Source organism: Aptenodytes patagonicus, chromosome 7 (assembly GCF_965638725.1).
Source record: "Aptenodytes patagonicus chromosome 7, bAptPat1.pri.cur, whole genome shotgun sequence".
Classification (NCBI taxonomy): domain Eukaryota; kingdom Metazoa; phylum Chordata; class Aves; order Sphenisciformes; family Spheniscidae; genus Aptenodytes; species Aptenodytes patagonicus.
In genome coordinates, this window is record NC_134955.1 from 33211257 (window position 1) to 33234545 (window position 23289).

The 23289-nt window shown below is 35.9% G+C and overlaps 1 protein-coding gene across 7 annotated transcripts in view; it reads right to left on the reverse strand.

Moving 5' to 3' along the window:
• PCNX1 (pecanex 1) overlaps positions 1 to 23289 on the reverse strand; it is a 93532-nt gene that overhangs the window by 35297 nt on the left and 34946 nt on the right. For 3 of the 7 annotated variants that reach the window (XM_076344761.1, XM_076344760.1, XM_076344766.1), the window contains 6 exons: positions 9898 to 9955; positions 7468 to 7685; positions 6227 to 6380; positions 5428 to 5460; positions 4204 to 4375; positions 432 to 542 (listed from right to left, as the gene is read on the reverse strand). In XM_076344761.1, coding sequence (XP_076200876.1) covers positions 432 to 542; positions 4204 to 4375; positions 5428 to 5460; positions 6227 to 6380; positions 7468 to 7685; positions 9898 to 9955 — 746 coding nt within the window. Of the gene's footprint in view, positions 1 to 431; positions 543 to 4203; positions 4376 to 5427; positions 5461 to 6226; positions 6381 to 7467; positions 7686 to 9897; positions 9956 to 11716; positions 11808 to 19381; positions 19567 to 23289 lie in introns of all 7 variants that reach the window. The other 4 variants (XM_076344759.1, XM_076344765.1, XM_076344764.1 and 1 more) reach the window with 4 other exon arrangements.

The window sequence follows — 23289 nt, forward strand, 5'->3', positions numbered from 1 at the left end:
CTTCAGATTAAGAAAAATATCAACCCCCTAGTTGCAACACCCCTCTGATAGAAAAAAAATCCAACCCACAGCAACTACTTGTATTTTCCCCTATTTTTTTTTTTTTTTTTTTTTTTTTTTAAGAAGAGCAATTTATGTAGCTTTATTTACCTCCTGTTATTCAACAGCATTACCATAGGAATGGTTAACAACTGCAACAGAAACCAGTTGAGGAAGAAAGAATACTTTTTGACAGACTTACTAGGACGGTAATTCTATTTCTCAATAATCAATCAGAAGACCTTTAGTCTTTTTAAAAATACAATTAGTATTCTATGTTTAGAGGGTAGGAATACAAATAGTGTAATCACTAAATTTTTTAACTAGCCTGCTAATCTGGTGGCTGCTCCTAATCGAATGCTTTTGCCACTGACATAAACAACAACACTCACCATTGCCACCGAAGACATGAATATCCAGCTGTTCACAGAGATACATCACAAATGTATTCACCTGAGGCAGGAGACCAATGAAGAATACTATAGGGAAACATAGTGTAAACACTATGGAGGAAAAAAATAGTTGAAAAAAAGTGGTGAATATGAAAAATATAGCATGGTAATATACTCTTCAGTTTAAGTTCTAGGGTATCACACACACCATTTAACTCAATATCACTGAAGTATTTCTACTATTATTTCTAAGGAAAACATCCATTATGTAAACCTCTACTTCAATGACTCAGAACTGACTAAATACAAAGGTTACGTAGATCAATAATCAGAGTATTTCTTGTACTTCCGTTTTAATCACTGTAGAAATGGACACAGGCCAATTCAGGCTTTCCATTTTTATTTAGCAAAGATCAGCCAAGAGTGTTTACAGATTATAAGACTTGTAAGTTTTCACTCACTGTAAGTGAGGCTTATCTGAGCCTAACCGCCTGTCTGGAGTTACAGGAGCAAGCTAACACCATCCACACTGACATGAGAGGCCAAGCATTTCACCTCTGGCTTTTCTACCACTAATAACGTCTGACAATTTTACTCATCTTCCCATACCACTTCTGAAAAGTTCTGATCCTAAGTGACTTTTTTTAAATGAAAATGGGTAACTGTACAAACCATTAAAACCTCTGCAAATTACAGGACTTAAGAATGCAAAGATAAATGAATGCCACTTAATTTTAATACAGAGAATGGTATTTCCCAACCTGTACGTATCACTTACTTTCCATCTTAAGGAATAAAAGATGCAGAAATAAAAATCTTATACACAACTGTTAAGTTCAGATATTATTCACAAGCAGCAGCATAACATAAGTTCTAGGTTCTGAGGGGTAGAAGAATCAAACGATGAAAATAACCCTAGCAGACAAAATCTGTCAGTTTAGGGAGGATTTTCTACAACCTTATTGACTTGTAGCTTTAGTGACCAAAAGAAGAAACCAATTTTTAAGTATCCTGTAAAGAATCACAAGTCTCAATTTTAAGTTTCTAACTTCATATCCACAGAACGGTTGGATACTAAAGGATATCACATTAGAAATATCTACAGTGAGACTGGTACTAAGAAGCTAATTTTTTTTTTCTTACTCCTTGGTAAAGTTAAATAATTACATGTTATTTAAAAACATGTAGGTTCACGGCTTGGGAAAAATGTTGAGTTCTGCATCTTTTTACTGATACAAATTAGGAAATATAAGACTAAAGACCAGCTACTCAGGACCTGAAGAAAATATTTTTCAGAATTTTCAAGTCAAACCTTTAGCTCAATTCATTACTCAAGGAAGCCTACATAGGAGGCAAACAATGAAATGTTCTGTCATTGACAGGTTAAAATGTTGTTTCATAAAGACGTGTAAGTTGAACTATCTTGGGTCCATTGAAAACAAAATTACAAAACAGATCTGGGAATACAGAATTTATAAAGAATAGTCCAGCAAAAAGCCAACATTTCTCATGGCTTTTAAAATCCGTAACAGAATTGCTCTCTAATGTGGACCACCTAGGTGAAAACAGAAAATAATTGTTATAAAGTGGAGCAGATTTAGACCAACTGATCAAGTCCAATATGTGGGATACAAAATAAATAAATAAAAAAATTTATACCAGTCCTCACTTGTCTGTTGGCAAGGACACAACAATTATGTTATCTAAATACAAAGTTTACCTTGCCCTGCACCTGTGTTGTTCTAGTAGCTATGCCTGGGAATGGGAAAAAAGGCAGCTGAGATTTTGACTTTGTGCTAACAAAGTATGTTTGCTAGCAGCCAGCTTACTTTGCAATACACACAAAGCTTTCTGAAACAGTGCTTCAGCAACATTTAAGAGTTGCTCCACAGGCAAGGGTGCGCGTGCGTGTGTGTAGGGCAGGAGGGGGCTAGGTTTTTATTTTGGTTTGTTCTTTTTAAAAAGTGAGAGCTGTTCTGTCAATCTGATATTTTTCTTTGTAGAACTGCTAAGAAATATAAACAACATAAGCTGGTGCAAGATACCCGAGAAGAACAGTAAAACATAAGGATCAAAAAGCATTCAGAACTCTTGAACTAAGAAGTTTTAAAAGCTAATCCCAAAATGGACACAGCCTGATGAAGATGCCAGCACATCTTTTTAAAACTGGAAAAGACTCTTAAGTACTCTTAGTAGGTCACTTTCACAATACAACACACCACCTACATATACATTTATGTATTACCTTATGGGGATATGGATATACATTATGGCAATGAGTCAAGGTGATAGGAAAGGGAAGAAAACACTTCTGAAATTGACAGAGCATAAACAAGGAGAAATGAAGCTAGTTTTATATCTTGAATGAGTCAAAAGTATCTGCTGTCTTAACTTCTTTTCCCATCACAGATACAGAATGAAGTATGCCAGTGCATGAACAGATCCATAGAATCTGTAGAAAAGCACCTTTGGAAATGTCTGGACAATACTCTGTTCATAAATAACTGGCTTAGGCCTTTTTCCTCTGGACATTTAAATATAAATACAGATTTACTAGCAGAAAGTCGAAGGGAGAAAGAGAATGAGGTATGAAATTCACAATGTTCCTAAAAATCAAATAATAAAAACTAATTCCCAAAATGTCTGAGACAGTAATTCTTACTAAAAGTCAAAAACAAATTAAAAAAAAGAATCAAAACCAAGACCAAGTTTTAATTCTTCTTGGACAGAAGACTGTCCAAGAACTGGAGGCATGCAGTCATAACATTTAACTGCAGTAGTCTTTCATGCACAGATATTTTGGTTCAACTGAAGAGCAAGTGTGTTCAACTTAGACGAATTCTTACAGATTTTATTCCCCCTCCAAAGAGGTGATCCAGAGAGGATCACCCAAATAACTTTGCTCCATTAAAGAATATGCACAAAGTTCCCATGGTAAGACGGTCTTCAAATGTTTACGTTCTCTCTCGCCTTTCTATGGGCTCTGCCTGAGATTACGTAGCTGTTGCTATTTTCAATAAATTTTGTAACAGGGGAGAGGTTTGTTGTTTGGGGGAGGGGGGTGGTGTTTGTTGTTATTGTTTGTTTGTTGGGTTGGGGTTTTTTGGGGAGGTGGGGTGGGGTGTTAAATGCCAGCAGTATTGTGAATGCACTGTACTGCTCAGAATACAATGAAAGTACCTCATATCGCCCAAAATTATATTTTTTGGTATTGTTGATAGGCCTGTTCTGAGAAGAGACACATTAAATAAGATTTAATCTGTTTATAATATTTTTAAAAATTGTGTCCGTACTGTTCTACCTGATTGCTAAACACAAATAACTCCTACTCATTTGCCACAAGCCCCTCCAGGGAGTACGAAAGAGTCCAAATCAAAACACTTCTTTAACTACTAAGCAGCTAGGTCCAAGCACAGGGTAGCATATCCAGGTCCAAGTTAAGAAGAAAGAACAGAAGGTTCAGGGATGAGGACTAAGATACTAGATAATTAAAAAGCTAAAATTTTTTTTTCCTATGACATCATATTAGTTGACATCTTTGCAGTTTGTTACAGCAAAGCTATAGAAGAGGCGGAATTTTCCCAATAAACTTCAGCAAAGCTTAAACTACTCTTTCCAAAGGAAACTAAATGAACTGCATTTAGAAGGCGATGATGCAACAGTGTTATAACAAGATTGGGGGGGGGGGGGGGGAGGGGGGGGGGCGCGGGGCAGGGAAGAGATTTCTACTGCAGTGATGCAAACAATTCAAATCCATGAAAAAGCCACTCACCTATAACTAAGTCCCTGGCTGACAGCAGCAGCAATGGGTTGGTGAAAGCCATTCCATATAACCTGAATCTTGTTGTAGATATGTTTCTGCTGCCATAATCCAACAGCCAAATAAGACCACAACATAAACAGAAATATACAGGCCTACTATAGGCTATGATACGATTATGACCCTGTTGAAAAAAAGAAAAGAACATTTGTTTCATTACTAGCAGAAAAAGTAATTGTTACTCTTCTGTTACAGATAACTTCAGAACCAAAATCATTGTTCATCAATTATGTACTGTCACCTCAGCACATCCTTAAGTTTTGTTCATAAAATCCTTAATGTATTGCCTTACAGTGATAGAAGTCTCTCTTTTTTTGTGGCTTTGATATAACGAGAACACAACAGTTAAGTTAGATTAAGCTATATTTAACCTTATTCTCCACTAAGTTTTAAAGTATATTTCTTGCAATACTAAATGCCAGAGAGAAACTCTGACTAGTCTTCATAAGCAAAAGAGAATGTATTAATTCTGAAGAAAAAGCAATTGAAGTTTATTACTCAGATACTGCTCCTGCTGGAAAAAAAAAATCTGAATTTGTGTATTCATTAAAATATACAACTTATTACCTAAAAGAATATGAATGACTTGCTGCAGAGAAATAATGCTTTTTCATATCTTATTTAGGATGTAACAAAAATATTTTGTCTTGGCAATCTAGCAGATGCACAATAGAATATAAACATATCATGCTAAACTAGCACATTAACATTTCCATGCTCAGATGTTAATGCTCACTAGAGCATTGCATACTCAGCTTAATAGAGTGAAAAAAATAAGGCTGTGTACACACTAGGACAACTGAATGATCTACAAGACCAGAATAGAACATCAAAGCTGTGTCAGTTCATACCAGCATAGCAAATTACAACATTAAGAATGCTTCTCAGTAAAATTGCTTGAATACTAAAAATTCATCAAAAAACCTATTATGATATGGCTCTATAGCAAAAGCTAGGCTTAAAACAGGGAGGACATGATTTGCTAAATACAAACAAAGCATATGGGGGGGAAAAATAGTATCAGTTCCCTTCTCGCACACTAAGACAACATAAGCCTCTTGTGCCTTATGAGAAGGCACATAAGAGAAATGCCGAAAAGATCAAACCAAAAAGATCAATTCTCCGTGGAAGTTCTACATCTGCAGGTTAGTACAGGGGCACATGCCCATGACTTACATGTCGAGGGGAAGAAGAATCTGGCTGAACACTCTGAAACCAAAATGGAAAGAGGAAAGTTACCCAATCTACAGATAAGCGCATTCACCTCCCCTCATACACACTGTCTTGACTAAAAAGTTCTTTTAGTAACATCTACAATTAGTTTTACAATTGTCAAGCCACTCTAGAGCCTTTAAATAACACAATGTACCAAACCATAAAATCTGTTCAGAGTATATGTTGATAGCCAAAGGTGTTTCGTTTTAAAAAAAAACAACTCATTTTTAGAACTTGTACATTTTTTTTAAACACAATGTGTTATGCACTTTAAATTTAAATCTGATTTCCACCCTAATAGTCTAATTTTAAGGAAATAAGCAATCATTCTTAAATTACAAAAATACCATTAACAATTGTCTAATAAACACTAAGATTCTGATTAAAAATATGCTTAGATATAATTGCTTAATATGAATGCATTGAGGTGTATCCACTAAAAAAAATAAAAACCAAAACAATAAAACTTCAAGTTTAGTTTGTAGGCTGTTTTCAACCAGTAAGAATGTGCTCCTCCTTGGGAAAACAAAAAGTGCATGAGAACAACAAATAAAAGGTTGTTTAACAAACATACACAGAACCATTCTAGTGAAGTGACCTAGTATGACCATCTATTAAACTTTCCATGAAGCTGAAGTTTACTCATTTCTTTTTAAATTATAAACATGCAGGTTTTTTCCTTAAAGCTCTGACTAACCTGCAACACCCAACCGAAGTTATTTCTATTGTTTATAGAAAGTGAAGATAGAAATTAAAATACCTTCAACAGCGAGTACTGACAACTGGCTATTACCAGGCAGAACTGGAAGACCCAAATATCCTTGAAAAAGCCCTCTATAAGAAGTACAGAGCCCAGAAATGCAACTAGAATAGCTAGGATGACAGCTAACACGTTTTCAAGGATCTCACGATTCCTGTATTAGAGGGAGAGAGAAAAAAAAAAAAAAGAGATAGAATTAAAAGCTAACTATGTCTAGAAAAAGCTGCAATGGAACAGTTAGGGTCAGAAGTTAAACAAGAGTTACGCTGCTGGTAGCAAAGTAGTTAAGAATAGATTTGAACTTGCATAGACAATACTAGCACACTGTCTTTTAGCAAAGCTAGGAGCTACCAGGATTTCAATGATAGCTGAAAGCAATTAGTATCTTACGGAATTGAACTTTAAACAGCAGAAGATAACTTCAGCAGACAACTTCAGAAATAATTCAAATGCTCAACCAGAAGCAGGGTCTGTAACATAAATCTATATTCAAGGCCCACACAGGATGATTACAAGCCTGTGAAAAATATATGCATGATAGCTTATCTGTATATAATCTGCCATTCATGATTTTGTAATGAAGAAACTAAATACTCTCACTTGACTAAGATACGCCAAGTGGAATAGAGAGAATTCCATATGATGTTGGTGGTGCTTAGGAACAGAATTAATAGTATTTCTGCCTGGACAGAATCACTACTATATTGTTTATCTGAAGGAAGTTCATTACCAAAATTTAAATACTCTATATATTCCAAAAGCTGGTAACTGGGGGGGGTCACTTTTGTTTTATTCCACTAGGTAAATGCAGCAGGGACAACAGGTTACAGTATTAGATGACCGTTTGGAAAAATGCTTTGAAACAGCAGGTAAATTCTCTCTACTTGCTGAAATAATTTAAGTGTATGCCAGGTTCTAGACCCTTTCAATCAGTTTATTGATAAGGTTATTTTCTAGCTTTAAAGATTAGCAACAAATCTCTTTTTGACCATTCAAAATACATTATCGCCCCACTCACGCGAGGTGAGTGGTTTGTTTTTTCCTTTTTAGCACTGCCAGAGAAAAAGGGAAAGTAGCCTTCATTATTTTAGAAAAACTGCATTTTGTATTATTCTTTCATCTTTCAGAGTACAGTAAATAGGTACAATTCTTTACGGATAGCTTTATCTGTATTACTCACAGTTTAGTTACCATTTTTTAACCTTTACTTTCTGAGGTCTAGTAACATACAAGGATCTCACCTATCAAATAAAGCCAGAAGAGTTAATCTATCAAAATTGATGCTAATCCAAAGCTTAGGCAGAATCCAAAAGCGATAGTACTGCTTGACTTTTTGAGCTGCTTCCTCTTGAGGCTGCATGTGATCCTGAAGGTCAGGGCTCAGGTCAATATCTTGCTGCTCCAGCAGATCTGTATCCATGGTTAGCAGCCTGTTCAACCTGATCTGAGGAAGAGAAAGCTAAAAGAAAGTCAGTATTAACAAAAGCTCATTTTTATTATATCACTGTATTCTACTGAAAACTGCTTTGGAAAAATTGCTAGAATTATTTATTTTCACTTTTGAGAAGTTATATGTTAAACACTGTCAGTTCTCAGGCTTCTACTTACTTTTCCTGTCCTTAACATGGCAAATGAATAGCACCAGCAGCAATAATAGTTTGCATACAACACAACTGTGTGGCATTTTAGCATATGCCTTATTTCAAATGAAGTATGAACATGTCTTCCAAGCATATTATCCCATTCACTCTGAAAACTTCAAATCTGAAGACAAGCAAACCAATACGTGAACAGGAATAGCGTATACTACAAGAATAATCCAATTCTGAATTTAAATAAGTTACAACACATTTCTTATAGTCAGCTAATCTGCATGCACACGCATGCCGAATGGTTGTTTTTGCATGACAAAGCAACATATGCGTGCATCAGTGGTCAAATTCAAACTCACTACATTCAAAATATACTCAGAGACAACCTAAAAAAAAGCTCTGCCCTAACTAGTCAGGTACTATTTATGACTGACTATATTTCTCATTTATTTTGTAGTTTGTCACTCTGGAGTTCTCTTGAAGTCACAGTGATACTAACAACCATAAAGGACATTTAAGGAGAGTACTCAGAAGGTTAAAAAGTTACTACAGTATGTGTGTGTTGTCTAACCCACTTTATAAGTTTCATTAACAGGCCAAGAAACATCTTAATGCACTGCCCTTTATTCTTAAACAATATCATCATTACAATGTCATTTAATGAAAAATCTTCACAATCTTTTAAGGCAAAGAGTAAAATTTAAATACTCATGTCACCTTTAAGTGTCAAAGTTATAGGGTTTTGGTTTTGTCGTTTGGGGTTTTTTTTTGTTGTTTTTTTTTTTTTTAAATTCTCTTAAGGTTTAACATTGGATTTCTTGTTTTTGAAAATTTTTTTCATGACTCCTTAAAGCATCAGTGTACTGTAACTATGCTCAGCCAGCTTTTTCTTCCTAGAAAAACACTAATAAAACCAAGCAGGAACACTCCCTTTCTAAACACATTTCAAAAATACAAAACATACTATCTAAGATAAGCTGTGTCAGAAAACAGGTGCTTTTTTGAAAACTTCTTAAAAACTTGGTTTCTTAAAGGTAGAATCACCATAACATAACATTTGTCACACTAATAATAAATTTCAGTTGAAATTTCCATTTAGGCACATGGGCTAAGTTTTTACAAATATGAGTTTGCCTTAAACAGAAACATTCCCTCCAGTGGGACCACACTGGCAAACCAACAGCACATAGCAGGTAACGCAGCCTCTTTTTTGAAGGCTACATTTTTGAGGGGGATGGTGGAAAGCAAAGCAAGTTCCTCTAGTAGACACCAGGTTTGAAGAGCACATTCTTGATCAAAAGCATGGTCAGGCAAATAAGAGGTCTCTTGCTCCTCTGCCAAATGCTGAATCCATATTTCATTTTCCCTCTTGATTAGGTCATTAGGTAGCTCAATATACTTGACTTTGGTTTCCTAGCTTAAGAATCATGACCATTTGCATTGTTTTCATGACACAGCAATGTAAGCCTTCAGAATTAAGAGTACAGATATGTCTCGACTTGACAACAATATAAAAGGTTAGAGACCACAAAACTAAGGAATTCTAAAGCTAATTGCAGTATGAAACAGCGCAAGCCTCTGCCTTTTTTCCCCAGTCACTCCTTGCATGTGAATTAAAATTTTGTACAGCAGATTTCAACAATAGATTTTTAAACTCCTTTCAGGGAAATTACTGAAGTTTCTCTTGGTCAGAACACGAAATTTATTCTTTTTTCTGCTGCCTGCTAATCTTAGTAATGCACAGAAGGAAAACTCTCTCCAAGTTGTCCAGTCACCTCTGGAAACCTTTACAAGGTATCTCAGAACATCCAATTTCCACCAGATTTAGAAAATCACTATGCTTTAGATTAAAGGAAACAATTTATATTCAAATTTTAAAGTGCCACGCAGAAAGGTGACTTTGTATGTATATATGAAGACACTGCAACAATAAATAAATACTTTCTCTTCATTTAAACCCAGGCAAGAGTCCTTCTTAAGAACAAAGAACTACCACATTGGATGATTAATCAGTGCTATAAAATTGGAAAAAGTCTTCTGATTTTTTGCATGCTTTAAAAATAAGTAAGAAAAACTTACTAGATCATGTGGATAAAAGCGAACTGAGGTAGAACTCGATACGTGAGAGTCCGTGTCACTATAAGAACAGGGGAAAGACTTCAGATTATAAAACTACATTTTATTTCAACAGGCCACTCTAATTTTCTAGTGTCCTGAATTAATTTTGACTGCTTGCAAATTTTACCTAAAAATCTTTAAGTTTTTCCTTGGATCACATATTTTAAATACAAATATCCACTTAGTCTTGTGTATTGTGGTAAATTCTGTAGCTAGAGTAAATCAAGAGACTCTTTACCCTTATTTTTACTTTTATCCTTCATTTTCTCAACACCTAGTCCCTAAATTGTCTAACAAGGACAACTGACAGTAATTATTCCAATGGAAAAAAACAAAGATGTTTTATAATTTGTCAGCTACTGATGTGTAAACATGCATCGCATCTCTAAAGGAGTGCAGTCTGCTATGTGTTCACGGAGAGAATTTGGTTTAATTCTATACTGTTTTCATCAAGGTCTCAAACCTGCCAAAAATAGTACATACTTAACATGAGTTACTTAAGTATACATAAGTATACCGAGTTACTTAATCTTAAATTGCTTTTGAAAAAGCTTAACTTAAAACAAACTTAAACCTCTGGTAAGAAGAGCAAAATTACTTTGCAATTTCCATTCATTAGAGATGAGGAGAAATTTCTCTTACTGTATCAGAGTCCATATCCAACCATTGCTTTTTCCCCCAATTTTGGATAGCTTTTGGATGTTTGTTTTCCATGTAAATCACATGGCTGTAAGACTTGTATCAAATTTATGCAACTTTCCTTCAGTTCCTTGCCTTAAGATAAAAACATTCTTTGTTATCAATTTTATTTCACTGAAACTCAAGTATTGTCTAAAGCTGAGATCTGATTATTTGGATGTGGCCAGTTTGTTCCTTCCATTAGCACATATAACTTTGTAACAGCAGCCATCAGCAAAGCCACTGCATCCGGAACATGCAAGCAGTAGAGGCAGGCATTGGCAGCTTTATACAAGGAATACATAACTTTTTGACAAAGTTCAACTCTACAAAAGGCACTTGCACATTTTCACAAGAAAGATTTGAAGATGGGAGCTTTTATATTCATTACTCCATAATTCCAATAGCTTTTTCCATCTACACATGGTGGGAATTTGTAGCATTCAGCATGATGCGATAGCTTCAGAGCAGTTCTGTGTAGTGAAGTGAACTGGGGGGGGGGGGGGGAGGGAGGGAGGTTTTGGATAGTTTTTCTTTCTTCTGCCTCCTGTCCCTTCCGAGGAAGAAAGGGCATCTTTCCAACAACAGATGAACTTTCCAGTATGTAGCTGGCTATTTCAACTGTAAGTCAAATTTTAACCTCAGGCATGTTAACACTTCCATGTATTGTTTCATGCCATCTATGAACTTGAGAACAAATTTATCAGTTTACATTTGCTTCACAACTGGAAGTTCATTTGTGAATAAGTTAATAGCCATTATGGTCAACAGCCACCTACTTTCCCAAAACCTGGGTTAAATCCTTTAAGACTTTCTATAAGCCAATCAAAAATACATTTGTCAAGTTCTCAGTTTGGACATTTATTGCTTAAGCTAATAGTAGTCTTCATTTTCTGAGATTTATTTAAGTGGAGAAGATTATTTATGCAGTTAGTATCATCTTCTAGTAAAAATCACTTAGGTTTCAAAAGTAAAAGTGTATGGATAGTATTTTATATTGATTTTTTTTGTAGTCCATATTAAATAACCTTTTAAAATCAAAATCAAAGATTTTGTTGCAGTAAGACAAGAATCATCACTCTTGACTGGCCTTCACACACACCAGATGTTGGATGCTCTTCTTGCAGCTGGCTCAAAGTTCACAAGTGACATGTCGCAGCCCCCTGTCTCGTAGAGTGTAGAACTGAACTTACCTATTAAAGAAAAGGTCAAAAGCAGGTCAACATTTCATAATGTTCCATCCCACTAGCACTAGTTTCTATTTACTAACTTACTACTGAGATCAATTCAGACATCTAAATTTACATCAGTGTCAGAATATAAAAATGTGATTACACATTAGTGTGTCACCAGTGCAGACAAGACATTAGCTACTCAGTCCTCTTTCATACCATTTTGCATGACACATATACAGTAAACTGCAATACTGAATTAAGTTTTAAGGGTTTGTATTTACAAGATGTCACCATTAGCACAACAGAAGCTCAATGTAAGCCTTTCCCCTCCCCTCCCTTAGAGAATAACTGGGCGAACAACTTGCAATAACCAGCTGCTTCAGTTCTTCCCCACCCCCAGTAGAACAATCAGTAAATCATTCGCTATCAGCATTTAAGAACCATGGCATTTAGCTAAGGCAGAGATTCCTCAAGTGTCCTGAATAAAATTTTTCTGAGAGGCACATGTCTATTTGAAAAGAAACACAGAGTGAAAGAAGTGGCCAGAGATGCTTCATAAGTTATTCCTCTAGAAAAACTAAAAAAGGAATGCCAGGCAGAGATTTATTCTACAAGCCAGAAGCAAACGCTTCAGTGTAAGAACAGAAGATTGCAAACTAACTTCTCAGATAAACCATCTGGAGTTACTGGAACTCCATTAACCATAATTTCCTAAAGTTGTTATTAAAAACTTTTTGAATGAACAATTATATATTTAGGAATAGCTTGATATTAACAAAAAAGTAGCCAGAGATTATAACTCAAATGATAAATTACCTCACAATGTGGTGTTTTTACAGTGCCCTTCTCCCACAATAGTCTGATCAGAGAGATAAGCATTGTAGTTTCCCCTGAAGGCCAGGTTCAATATATTTCAGCTCTGTATGCAGGAAGCTGATTTTGAAATTGTGATCTCATACGAAGTGTTCTGCCAACTTCTCCATCTCTTCTAGCTCAAAACCCTTCCTAAACCATGATGCAAAGCATGCAATATTTTAAGATCTGCTTACACAAAACAAAAAAATCCCACTTTGGAGCATCTGAAGCAAGAACTGTATACACATCTCAGCTGCATGTCTTGCAGCTCTTTCTTCTTCTGTTGATACAGGATAACAAACAGTCCCAGAAGAAATACCTAACAAGATCACAACTTCCAATCTTTCCCCTTTCTGTGAGAACATAACCTGCTTCTGATATAGTGGGTTTTGATTTTTTTTTATTTATTTATTTTTTTAAAAAACACACTATGATCCTGTTCCAACTTCTCTTCAGACCCACAGACAATCAAGCTCTATTTAGAAGTGTTTGAAAGCAAGAAGGTTAAGAACCTTGAACTGGATGATTAAAACCAGTGAAACTATGGAAAAAATACTGGTATATTGAAGATATCTTCATAAATCTTTCTACCCTCAGAGGGGGCACTTCAGACCAACTAGACACATACCGCAGCCGTGCTAAGGCCAACCATTCTGACAAGACAGTCAGCTACATAGTTCAAGAGTCACATACAGCGTGCGTCAGAGCTCAGTAATGCAACAGCGCTCTCTCAATATTTAATTACATCTGCTATAGGCATTTGTAAGGAAATACAAGTAGAAAGTTCACTTGTTAGGTTTTTTTCCTCAATAGTTAAGATTTTAATGAAGCGCTTTAGTTAATTATCCTTTGGTTTTTAACGCATAGTGTAGTAAACAGTTGTTATTGAAGTTTAAAATTTAAACTAGTGCAAGACATTAGGAATATTCCTCCCCACAACTAATAAATAACCTCAGTTACACAGGACTATTTCTCAACTGCATCCGTAAAAAAAAATTTTCAACAGCAAACATGAAGGTATTAGATAACACACTTGAGGTTCTAGTCAGGACAAAATTATGCATAACTTATTACAGAAAAATCTTCAGTGCAACCAGTCCTTAAAAGAGACAAGCAAGTTCAGGTTAAATTCGTCATGTTTTGTACTACTGAACTGAGAGCCTGGAAATTAAACTTTCTGATTTTTAAATTAATGACATTCTAGTCACAGAAATTAGAATATACTACTTGCAAGATATAACTTCCCATTCTCTTGGGCTGAGATAATACATCAGATATATTTGTTTCAAAAGAAGTTTACTGAACTATTACACTCATGTCAAATGTCTGAAAAGGGTGTCAAACTGAAAAAAATTCAGCATAAAACACTTCACATTAGAAAATATCTACAGTTCCCTCACATCTAACTCATCTTTGAATCTGTCAAAATTTACTGTATTTGTGTTGCTGCTGTAAGTACTGCATGGCTGTGGTGGGATGAAACAAACCTGGTTAACAGAGACTTAGCAAACCAACAAAACACTTAATTCCAATTTATTTACACGCAAACTACAAAACAGACTCAGGTTTTGCCACACTTGCAATTCACCCCCCCTACTTATATAGACTTCCTATTGAAAGTTAGCTCTCTGTCAAGAAAAGCATGGCTTCTCAATTCCAATTGTTTACACGCAAACTACAAAACAGACTCAGGTTTTGCCACACTTGCAATTCACCCCCCCCTACTTATATAGACTTCCTATTGAAAGTTAGCTCTCTGTCAAGAAAAGCATGGCTTCTCAATAAAACAAAGTTGCCTGTCCCTCTCCCCCCCCCCCTTTTTTTTTTTTAAAGATCAAAAGGCTCTCCAGAAAAGCCTCAACTCATCCAAAGTAGAAAAGATGACAGGACTGTTCAGTGCTGTTGAGGATGCAAACCTTAAGGTGTGACTGGAGATTCTACGGCTGAGCTCCGAAGTCCCATCAATTAAATACTTCTTGAACTGTGCGAGGTAACAGCAGCTTCCTCACAGCACTCTCAAACTCTAATGAAGGATCCCAATGCTCACAAGATTCAATATGTATGGATATACCTAGCGTTTTCAGTTACCCTAGTAACTTTCTCTCCTTTCCATTCCTAGCTCTCCCACAGCATTCTCTGAAATATTTTTAACAGCATCACACTGAATAAGCATAAAGAAAGTTTTTTCTTTCTCTAAGGACTATATGAAGTTTTATCTCTAAGTTTTATCAAGTTGTGAACAAATGGCAGACTCAGAAGTTTATTTTTCAAATCAAGAAATACAGTGAATGGCATGTCTGTCCACTAAACAGAAATGCTTGTAACTTCCCCCACCCCACTCAAAGGGAGAGCTGCGAGTTCTTAGCAAATTAAAGTCACCCAAGCAATATTCTATTTGGACCAGGTTACAAAAATAACAAAAACAAGTCATTGATACTCAGGCACACAAATCCAAAATACATCTTTGTTCTGACATGAAAAGAGGAAAAGATGAATGCACTTCCTTTGAAACAAGGAAGCTTGTTTCAGAAGACAAAAATGTCTCATCACCAAGTCCAGAGACAACCACGTAACGGTTCACACTGTACGAACTGGTGTTACCACAGTTATGGGAATCAATGAAAGCAACAGGCTGATGAGCTTACACAGATGAAACCTGGAAGACTTAAGTGGCCCAGGATCCAACTAAAATGGTGCTCTGATGGTTTTCTCAGCCAAGTTATTTTCAGCACATTTCCCAGTTTTCCATCTAATAAATACTACTTTGTTTTAAACCTCTCATAAACTAGTTCTGAAAATTGCTAACACTTTTTGACACGTTGAAGCCTACGTCATCATTAGATCATTAAGATATATTCATCTACTACTAATGACAATATTTAAATCCTAGTCAGCAAAACCAACAAAGCCATCAGGATTTGAATACTCCGTAGCGCGCAAGGAGCTATCATTTCCAAAGGTCAAAATTTTACCTTCAGCTGCAGTATGAAGACTTATAAAGTTTCCAGTTAGAACACTTCAAAGTGGTTAATTTTTTATTTCTATATGAACTTTGTCAAAAGAGTAACTTACCTATTATGCAGAATTCCACAGACTACAACAGGGATATTTTCAATAGGAACTATGGGAAGTGAGTATTTATTTTCTACTTGTACCTTTGAAAATAATCCCCCATCCGTCCCAAATAAATTAAGCCTACTTAATTATAAAAAGGTATTGAGGAACTGATTTTAAGTTGTTTTTAATCAAATAAGTGATCAGTGTATATATTTATATTTAGAGAAAAAGTTTTGATCTTCAAGACCATCCAAACTGCCTTCATAAACTAAAATACTTCAATAAATCTGAAAGATTATCGCTTGCATTTAAGTGATAAAACCAGAAGTCAACATAGCAGTGTAACTGCATTGCAAAGCTCCAGATGACCAGTTCTCTTTAATCACAAAAGCAGTATTCCTCAAAAAAAAAAATCATCATCTAGCTGAGGACAAGAGGCTGTTATTTCACCCCAGTTTCAGAAACTGGGCATCTGTTCTAATACTCAGTACTTGGATTCCTAACTACTTCACAAATTGTACCACCTACAGCCTTTGCTGCAAGGACTGAAAAATCCCATCCACCACCTACATGTCTGAAGAATCAGGTATTAGTGAGGAGAAAAGGCATCAGTACTGCCACACTGTGCTCTGAAGACTGTCATTCACTTAAGTCATGGTATGTGTTTTGCTGCTTTCTGGATTCATACTATATTAATCCTGCCTGTAATTATGGCATTTGGTCTGCCACTTTTCCTTTCTGTCCTGCATTCCTCCTATGATTTACTTCATGTTTACTGCTCCACATTAAGTTCCTTTTCCACCCTTTCAAGTTCCTTCCCTCTCACTCCTCACAAAACGACGTAATTGATAAAAATCTTTCTATTTCGAACCTGGAAGACTAAAGATAATGCCTCAAAGCATCTCTTGCCTTACTCTCAGGACAATACCCAGTTAAAGACGACTGTATAGTCACTAGACTAGATGTGGGCTAGGTAGAATACAGTAAGGTTCATCCTTCGTAAAATAAGCCACCAGAATCAAGTTACAGACACAAATCTTTAAAACAAACAAAAAAATAAAAATTGTGTGTCTTATTAAGAGCTGCAGCTTGATATCGACACATAAGTGGAAAGAATGTAGAAGCAGATACTGCATTGGTGCACAAAAAAAAGGAGTCCTAAACATGGGGGCTTTTAACGTAAATTAACATATGCCCTGTTTGTCTTCCAGAAGAGCTGGAATATGCTAATAAGAATTTCTTTTCTTACTGAAATTCTACATGCATTGTAGAGATCTATAACCCCATCTATTACTTTTGTCACTTATATTTCCAGCTGCTGTAAATCAGGTTTTGTTTCCGTATCTTTTCCCCAGCCTCTATTTTCAGTATTTTTTCTGCCCTGGGCAGTCACAGCGATTTCCACAGTGACAAAGAATTGGTCATATGGCCTGCATTGCTTTGATCAGCATCAGATTAAAAGTTAAAGAAAAAACAAACTACTACCCTCCCCCACTCCCAAACCACATACAATCTAAAGTAACAGGGTCATCTTTCACTGTGAGTTATCTTGGGACAACAGAGCAAAACCAACAGCCTTAGACTTCAGGGAAACAGAGCAGTAGCACTACTTCACCCCTGACAGAGGACAAACAAAACCCCAAACCAACCCAACCAACCAACCAAAGAAGAAAAAAACTCAAAACAACAAGAGACCACGTACCAGTTATAAGGAAAGATACTCTCCCTTCTTGTTGCACCATTTTGCCAACTATTTGACTCTAACAAAAAAATACTACCTATCACACAAAGCCTGCTACACAAACTAGAAAATTTGATTTTCCTAAAAGAACGAAAACAGATCTTGCCTATAATAGCTGCTTTCACGCATGGAAGGTTTCTAAACAGATGCTCAGAGCTTCAAATCAGGAATAAATCCCTATTATACATCAGATTTTTAACTGAGCAGATCCTGGAAGTTTTGTGCCTCCCAAAGGCAGTGTGCTGCCTCATATAACTGTAAGCACAGTAGACAAAATTTCAGAAGAATTTAGCTGTATAAGTTTCTGAAGACTCCAATACACACCAAGTGCAATGAATATGCCTTTTTAGAGAGCCTGAATGCAATGCTGAATTTCTTAAGTGATCCACTTTGATTTCTACTACAACACAGTAATATAAGTTCTAAAATAAACTCAGACTTAACTAGATTGTGTACTAAATCTTGAACTCTGTAAAACTTGATTGTATTATTTTGGGTACAATGAAGCAAATCCTTCAAATACAGTAATGGTGGCTTTAGGAATAAATCTCAACATTAACCTTGGATAGATATAACCAGTATCCCCGAATTTCAGAGTTATATTCCAGTATTTTTTCAAAGAAGAGGAGAGTCTAAATTAAATAAAGAAATCTGTAGTTTCATGTGATAAGCTTTCATGGTTCAGAGATACATACAAGCATTGAGGTATGTCTCAATTTTTCTATCTAGGAAACTAGTAGAGCCACAGACTCTAAAACGAAAATTGCCAGGTAAGTAGATTGTGTGTATTTAGCACAACTGTAGTTAAATTTTATAAAACACCTCAGAGAATGCCAGGGTTGTTTTCAGTTTTGCTTATATTCATTTTTTCCTTATACTGCAGATAGATGGTGCAGAAGAATGGCAACTTGTTAGCCAAACTCGTATTTAAAGGAGTACCACAGCCTGGCAACTCTTGAAGTCTTCCCCACTAGTGGAATAAGATGATAATTCACTTATCTTTTAGTACCGGGTTACAGTAAGGTCTGAAACAAGTATTTTGTCAGTGTTCTAAGCTAACCTGTACTTTTAAGTTATTACAGCTGACAGCTGCTCAAAATACTGTCAACTAATAATTGTCAGTTCTAAAGATGCCCATTTTAATAATTCGAGGAAGAATTCCGTATTAATGCTGAAGTCTTAAGTCATTCAGGCCATGCATAGATAGCTGCAGAGATCCCTGCCAGGAATTTTTCCACATCTGCCCCTGCATTACTGTGTCGCAGGAGATCGGTCACTTATGACCATCTTAACTTCCTTCTCCCTAGCAATTTTATTAGCTGCATAGAAGTTAATAAATAGTTAAGAATACTACATAAAATGGACCATGAAGAACTAAGGGGCACTATAAGTCTCCATGAGATTATGGCATTTGATATAAGAAAGAGTCCAGATTTTCTTCAGATCTCAAGCTCCTAAATTAAGGTGTACATGAAAAGTAAAGCACTCATTTACATGAGTATTTCTTTTTTAAGCAGCAGCTAAGCAAGACTCATCTAAAAACGTAAGATCAAGAATTCCTAGGGACCATAACAAATATTTTTTTTCAGGAACCAGAAGTTCCTCAAAGTTGGCATCAATCTCTGCCCAGCTACCTGTGACAATGCAAGAAAACTTACGCATTACACGTGTTACATTGTTCAAGTCATGAAAGCTCTCACACCATCACTATTTGTACCTATGCATCCTTAGGGTGTTTCCCATCGTGCATCTGTTAGAGAAAGTGCCTGGAAAGGCGATTGTGAAAGGCAAGGAATTTATGAGCAATATGGCCTTCTAAGAAATGCACCTACAAGATTCAGAAACAAAGCTAAGGTTAGCTGATTGTCACTGCATTATTACCGATATATCTGCTGTATTAAAACTTCCATGTCACCAAGGTTACATAAGGCCTGCATACCAAGTTCATCGTGCAAACTGCTACCGCCTACAGCAGATGCAGTGGCATGTGATGCTTCTAAGTGGACACTCCCATTTCTCACCAGCAAGGAGGCGCTAGCGCCGAGCACAGCTGCCTGGGAAGGGGGGCGGGACTGCACTCTGACCTGGGAGGAGGGCTGCTGGCCTTGCTGACCATCTTGAAGGCTACGAGAAAACACGGATTGGGGACACATTACCAGGAAGAAGAGAAAAATAGCTAGAAGCGAAGCAAAAGAAGACTTTTTAGTTTAAAGAGGCAAACTTCAAAGAGTATAGCATTAAGAAGCCACTTATTAGGGTTAAGATAACCCATGAGGTCCGTGTAACAGAATATTTGGACACTAGTTATGTCAGTAATCTAGAGATACACTTCCTGTCCTACTTCTTAGAAGTAGTGTTGCTTTCTAACATCTCCCCAAGTCACCGTCAAATATGTTCTTATTAGTCTTAATTTGTGAGCGCAAAAGCAAATTACTGGTGGTTAATCTAATTGTAGACTAACCCAAGGTATCACCTACATACAGTAGTGACTATTCCAGTCTTCTCACGATAGTTAGGGTCCTTTTTGCTCATTGAGGTATGACTTGATCAGCTGTTTAGTTGACCATCTGGGGTTTCTTTGGTCACAGTAACATCACCTTTCTTGCTATTAATCTGCAGTCTAACTAGAAAAAGTCTTTAAGCTTTGTTAGTAGCCATACGCTACCACAGACCTTGCAGATAACTGTAGCTAAGTGTTTGGATTCAGATTTTTTAACATATTAAGAATGCTTTTAACAAATTAATTATTGGCAAAAGTTTTAAGTCTATTTTGAAGTTATTTTGACAGTACAGCAAAAACTTTATTACTCAGTATTAATACCACAAAGAAATTCTTCTATACCCAGACACATATCTGCACCAAAAACCAGGTTTTAAAAGTCAACTTGGGCTTCAGAGAAGTTTGTAAGTTTACAGCCATATGAGTAGACAGTGCTTGAAAAATGTTATTTCTCCTCTTCACAGCCTTCTCATTGCAAAACTATTTTACAAAGCTATTCAACAAAGTTAGGCTTTTTTTTAAAAACTTGTTTAATATTAAACATGGCAAAGTGTCAGAATACATGACATTTACACTTGTATATCACACCTATTCTGTAAGATTAGTGTTTTTATTATCCTTCTTTTTGTGCACTTAAAGAAGTTACGTCACAGTCAGCTGTGGGACATGATAAAATTAAGAAATTATTTTGTTTAGACAAAGACTTTATATTTTAAAGACTATGGAAAATATCTTAAACACTCTTGAAAAAACAATCTTTATCACCTGTTGCTTTTAACATTTCACTGTTTACAGTGTGATGCTACAGTTGGCAAGTGAGGCAACTGAAAAAGCAAGATCTTACTAAGAGTTGAGGGGTTATATCTGATGTACTTGCTTTTAACAATATTTTCTAGAACGTGCATTTTTCAGTTCTTTTGTCATAGCACCACTGGAAAACAAAATATGGATATAAGTTTAACAGATGTTAAGAAAAGCTCATGCAAAATAAAGCAGACATGCACACAGCTCATGAGGTAAAAAATTGCAACTCATTATTTATTGTATTCTAACATTTTAATCTGAACTTTAAAATCGGTGTTTAAACTCTGCTGCTGTACACAAGGCTTTCAGTGAGCTACGTGTCAATAAAAGCCCTAAGGAAGCTCACAGATGTGCCAGCCTTCATTGTCTCTCAAGTATTATCAGCAACACCAAAACAATGCTAAACAATACTGCTTTCCCTTAAAATAGTAGCTACGTATCAAAAGGTATATACAAAGTTGCCCTTTCAGTGGTTATCCCTATCTGTCACAATAAAAAAAACCTCCAAAACATTTACATTAACAGATTGCACAGATACGCAAGAGATATAATTATTAATTAGGCAGAGAATAAATGTAAAAATAAAATTCTGCTTCGGACAGTCACTTACGTTCTCGTATCAGACACACATGCATACACCATTGACTACATAGGATGCCAATGGATACTTATGGTTAAAGTGCCCAAAACACTGTTGACATTAGGCAGGACAAAAGCAGGGATGGTTGGTTGTTTTCTGGTGGGTTTTGGGGTTTGTTTTTTGTTTTAAGTTACCAGGCAAAGTACTTGTGTTTAATTTAGCATCAAACCAGCAGAATTTACTAGACCAGGTTTTACTTAAGTAAACATATAAGTTTACTTGCCAAACACACACATATATAATGCCATTGTCTCTTTTACTAAACATTCCAGAGGAAATGAAAAGTCATTGCAATAATGGATAGGAAATTAAAAAAAAAATCAGGTTGAACTCAACAGGTTCTAAAGGAACATCCCCACAACATCCAATTTTATGCCAGAGTTAGAAGATTAGGAGATTAAAGTTTCACTGGCAAGAATAACAAAGTAGTAACATCAGGGCAACTGAAGATTAGTAAATCTAATGCTGTTAGAAGTTTAACATCTGAAGTCATAAGGATTAGCAGTATCAGGAACTAGACCGAGGCAGCTCACCACTAGCATATACAAGTAATGCCAGCACAGCTGCAGTGATATTTTGAACGGGTCTTGGTGGTAACTGGCTAAAAAAGAATCTCTGTATTTCTTCACATTTCTTCCTTATGCACGATTTTTTTTTTTTTTTTAAATCTTTCTTAAGGGTTTCTTCTTCCAGCAACACATAGAATTTACACTAAAAATTAAGCTACCCATATAAAGGGAAGTTTTTTCAGACTATTCATCTACAAATCAGAAGAGTAATAAATAGAATTTTTCAGATACATTGCACAGTTGGTAGTTCAAATGGAATTTGTGTCAAACAAATCTGAAAGCACTTTGGTGTTTGGTTGGACTAAGGCAATTTAACTCCACTCCAAGGGACAGTCATTTAGCATCACAAACAATGCTTTGAGCAAAGTAACCTCACTAAGTATTCAATTCTGAACATATGTTTATAATGCAAGTATTTTTTATAGTGTGTGTCATTATGTCAGAGAAAGTACAGAGTTTTGGGGGTTTTTCATTTAGAAAGGAACAAGTTTAGATAACTGGAAGATGCACAGAGGAAATACAAGGCTAGAATATTTGTTCCGCTTTTTCACCCTCGAACATCTTGTCTGCTTAATAAGTTACTTCCACCAGCTTCAGTTTTCTCATGATCTCTCACTGAAGTCCAGCTTAAGCCATGGGAAACTTAATGACTGCACTAGCATGTGAAAATGAGGCATCTGTCAGCCTCAGTTTAAAACAAAGTCCTTTATTTGCCCTACTTTCTACCTTTCTAAGAGAAAGAAAACTCACTGTTTTCTGGCCAATGCACAGTTAAGGAGCTCTGATTAGTCTGCACAGCCTCTTATGAACCAATACACAAAACTATACTACCCTCCTCTTAAAAAGACAGAAGATGACACAAAAAATATCAGAAGCAAGTGAATGCAACGGAGGGTAGAGCAAAAGTAATCTAAGAGAATGCACAGTTTTAGCAACCCTCACTATGAAGTAAATCACTAACTTAAAGTTGAACAAGCTACGTTCAGCAAGACCAGAAGCTTACCAAAAAATTATCTGAAGTGATGTGATTACTGCTACATACTGCACTAGCCAGTAAAAACACATCTAACTAGTTTCAGTCTTTGATGTGGCAGAAGTTAATCCTTCATTTGTTAGATTTTAGGTACTATTCTTGCAATCCTCCTGCCTGAGGATAAATTTAAAGACTTAGTCCTTGATTATTTCAGTGGTGCCACAAAGGTGGCACAATTCCTCCCCCATCCTCTATTGTATAAAGTATTTTATTTTTATTTGCTCAGTTTCTATAGCTTTTTCCAGCTAAAAAAATTACACAAGTATTCCTGAAACACAAACGCAGACTGCTCCTATTATTA